Source organism: Aptenodytes forsteri, unplaced genomic scaffold, assembly GCF_000699145.1.
Source record: "Aptenodytes forsteri isolate BGI_AS27 unplaced genomic scaffold, ASM69914v1 Scaffold746, whole genome shotgun sequence".
Classification (NCBI taxonomy): Eukaryota; Metazoa; Chordata; class Aves; order Sphenisciformes; family Spheniscidae; genus Aptenodytes; species Aptenodytes forsteri.
This window is the reverse complement of record NW_008793929.1, coordinates 17,484-20,562: the sequence shown is the minus strand read 5'-3', so window position 1 is coordinate 20,562 and position 3,079 is coordinate 17,484. Positions and strand designations below refer to the sequence as shown.

General features: G+C 65.9%; 1 protein-coding gene across 1 annotated transcript; it reads right to left on the bottom strand.

The window, feature by feature from the left end:
* Positions 1-351: 351 nt before the first annotated feature.
* LOC103900322 (26S protease regulatory subunit 6B) lies at positions 352-3,021 on the bottom strand. Its single transcript, XM_019471806.1, has 5 exons — positions 2,775-3,021; positions 1,503-1,612; positions 1,321-1,414; positions 497-688; positions 352-374 (listed from the first exon to the last, which is right to left on the bottom strand). The coding sequence occupies exons 1-5, from the start codon at positions 3,019-3,021 to the stop codon at positions 352-354; spliced, it is 666 nt and encodes a 221-aa protein (XP_019327351.1).
* Positions 3,022-3,079: the final 58 nt, after the last annotated feature.

Here is a 3,079-nt window from a genome sequence, read left to right as displayed (position 1 = left end):
CTAGGGGGTTCCCGCCCCCCCCCCCCATCCCAGCTCCAAGGACCTGGGGACACCAGGACATCCCTGACCCCCACCCCTGGAGCCACCCCCAGGACCAGGAGGTCCCTGACCTCCACCATGGGGTTCTCCAGAGGGTTCCTGACCTCCACCCCAGCCCCAAGGACCAGGGTGGCCCTGATCCCCACCATGGGGTTCTCCAGAGGGTTCCTGACCCCCCCACCCCAAGCCCCAAGGACCAGGGGACACCAAGGGGTCCCCAAACCCCACCAAGGGGTCCTCAAACCCCACCACGGGGTCCTCCAGGGGCTCCCTGACCCCCACCCAAGCCCCAAGGACCCGGAGACACCAACATCAGGACGTCCCTGACCCCCACCCTGGAGCCACCCCAAGGACCAAGGGACACCAAGGGGTCCCCAAACCCCACCACGGGGTCCTCCAGGGGCTCCCTGACCCCCACCCAAGCCCCAAGGACCACCAAAGGGTCCCCGAATCCCACCACAGGGTCCCCACGTCCCCTCACCCCCGGTCTGGGCGTCGAAGCGCTTGGTGGCGATGGCGTCGATCTCATCGATGAAGATGATGGCGGGGGCGTTCTCCTTGGCCAGGCGGAAGACATCGCGCACCATGCGGGGACCCTCCCCCAGGTACTTCTGCACGAACTCCGAGCCCACCACCCGGATGAAGGCGGCTGGGGGGCACCCGCAGGGGCTGGGACCTTCCGTCTGGGTGGGGGTGCCCCTGGGAGCACCCCCAGACCTCCCCTGGCCACCAGCACCCCAAGGAACCCACCAGCACCCCAAGGAACCCACCAGCACCCCGCTAGCACCCTGGGGTTCCCCGAGAACCCCAAGGAGCCCATCAGCACCCTGGGGTGCCACTGCCACCCCAAGAACCCCACCCGCAACCCAAGGACTGCACCAGCACCCTGGGGTAACCTCAACACCCCCAAGGACCGCACCAGCACCCTGGGGTGCCCCCACCACTCTGGGGTGCCCCCAGAACCTTACCAGCACCCCATGAACTCCATGACCTTCCCAAGGGTACCCCACCACCCCAAGGACCCCACCAGCACCCCATGGATCCTACCAGCACCCTGGCGTGCCCCCACAGCACCCCAAAGACCCCACCACTACTCAAGGATACCACCACCACCCAATGGTTACCCCACCACCACCCTGGGGCACCCCAACACCAACCCAAGGACCCCAACCAACCCAAGGACCCCCATCGCCACCCAGTGGTTACCCCAGCACCCCGAGGTCACCACCACCCCCCCAAGGACCCCACCACGGGTGCCCCCAGCACCCCGGGGTGTCCCACCTGTGGTGTGGTGGGCCACGGCCTTGGCCAACATGGTCTTGCCGCAGCCGGGGGGTCCGTACATGAGGACGCCCCGCGGGGGGTCAATGCCGATCTGGGTGGGGACACAACACCCGGGGGTGACGTCATGGGTCACCAAAGGTCCCGCGTGCCCCCCACCCTACGGCGTCGCGTGGCCTCACCTGCTTGTAGAGCTCGAAGTGGGTGAGGGGCAGCTCCACGGCCTCCCGCACCTCCTGCTTCTGGATGTCCATGCCCCCGATGTCGGCGTACATCACGTCCGGCTTCTGGTCTGAAATGGGGACAGGCCATCAGCGGGGCACCTGCCGGGGCCACCACGGTGGCCGGGGTCCTTGGAGGGCGCTGCGTGGCAACCTTGGCCACCAGAGAAGAGCCCCAACCAGACCAGGTCACCTGCCCAGGTGATGGTCGGGTAGCTCCAAGGATGGAGACCCACCACCCCCTCCAGGCTTCCATCCTTAAGTGGCAACCAGGACAAGAGCTTCCTGTTCCAACCTCCTCCCCGAAACACCTTCAGCCACAGTTGGTCACTTCAGACCTTCTCCACCTGATGGCTGGGTGGCTCCAAGGATGGAGACCCACCACCACCCATCTAGGTCTTGGTCACGGCTCCATCCTCTTGGGACAACAAGGACAGGAGACTCCTAGCGCAACCTCCTCCCCAAAACACCTTGGGCCGGAGTAGGTCACTTGGGACCTTGTCCAGATGACGGCTGGGTAGCTCCAAGGATGGAAGTCCACCACCCTTGGTCATGGTTCCAAGCCCTCGGGACAGCAGGTCCCTGGCCCAACGTCTCCCTCAAAAGTTCTCCGAGGGGGGTGGGGCGCTCAGGACCTTGCCCGGCTGAGGGTTGGATGTCTCCCAAAGACGGAGACCCACCACCCATCTAGGCCTCAGCCCCGGCTCCGTCCACCTGTGACGGCAGAGACGAAAGGTCCTTGGTCCAACCTCCTCCGCAAAACATCTCCGACCAGAGCAGATCACTTGGGGCAGCAGGGACAGGAGGTCCCTGGTCCAACCTCCATCTTTCCAACCACAGCAAATCACTTCACATCTCCAACGACGGAGACCCACCACCCTCCCGAGACAGCGGGGACAAGAAGTTCCCGGTCCAACCTCCTCCGACCAGAGCGGGGCGCTCAGGATCTAACCCAGGTGAGGGACGGCTACGTCCGAGGATGGAGACCCACCACCCCTCCGGGTGGACCTGGACCACGTCCAGTTGCTCTCCACCATTTGGGTCCAGCTCTGGAGGTTCCTCTAAAGGCCTCCGGCCTGCAGCACCGTGGCATCTCCCCAGCTTGGCGGAACCCATGAACCTGCTGAGAACGCCCTTGGTCCCACCGCCCACAGCGCTGGCCGGCGCTCTACACCCCGAAACGCTGGCTCCCTGGGACACAGGGTGGTGGCCCCGGGGCAAGTGGTGGCCCACCTGACGTGAGCATCATGATGCTGCTGTCGGCCTCGGGTGGGAGGACGTCCACCAGCGCGTTGCTGTGCTTGTGCAGGGCCACCGAGGCATTGGGCTTCAGCAGCTCCCGGTCGATGGTGCTCAGGATCCGCACGTAGTAGTTGGAGCCTGCAGGAGAACAAGGACAGGGCGTCCCCCACCCGTCACCCCCACCAGGGTTGTCCCCGAGCCCACCACGTGCCCGCGATACCTGTCCCCTCGTGGCCATCCCCAACCTTCCACCCCCAGCCCCACGTCCCCGCCACACCTAACCGCCCCACGGCTAC

Bases quoted from the DNA above. Each gene is read 5' to 3' on its own strand.
- LOC103900322 (XM_019471806.1), bottom strand. From the start codon at position 3,021: ATGGCCACGAGGGGACAGGTATCGCGGGCACGTGGTGGGCTCGGGGAC. The intron at 689-1,320 runs GTGGGACACCCC...GGTGCCCCCCAG, and splicing joins CGTGGCCCACCACACCACAG to CCGCCTTCATCCGGGTGGTG. The intron at 375-496 runs GTGGGATTCGGG...GGGTGGCTCCAG, and splicing joins GGGGACGTGGGGACCCTGTG to GGTGGGGGTCAGGGACGTCC.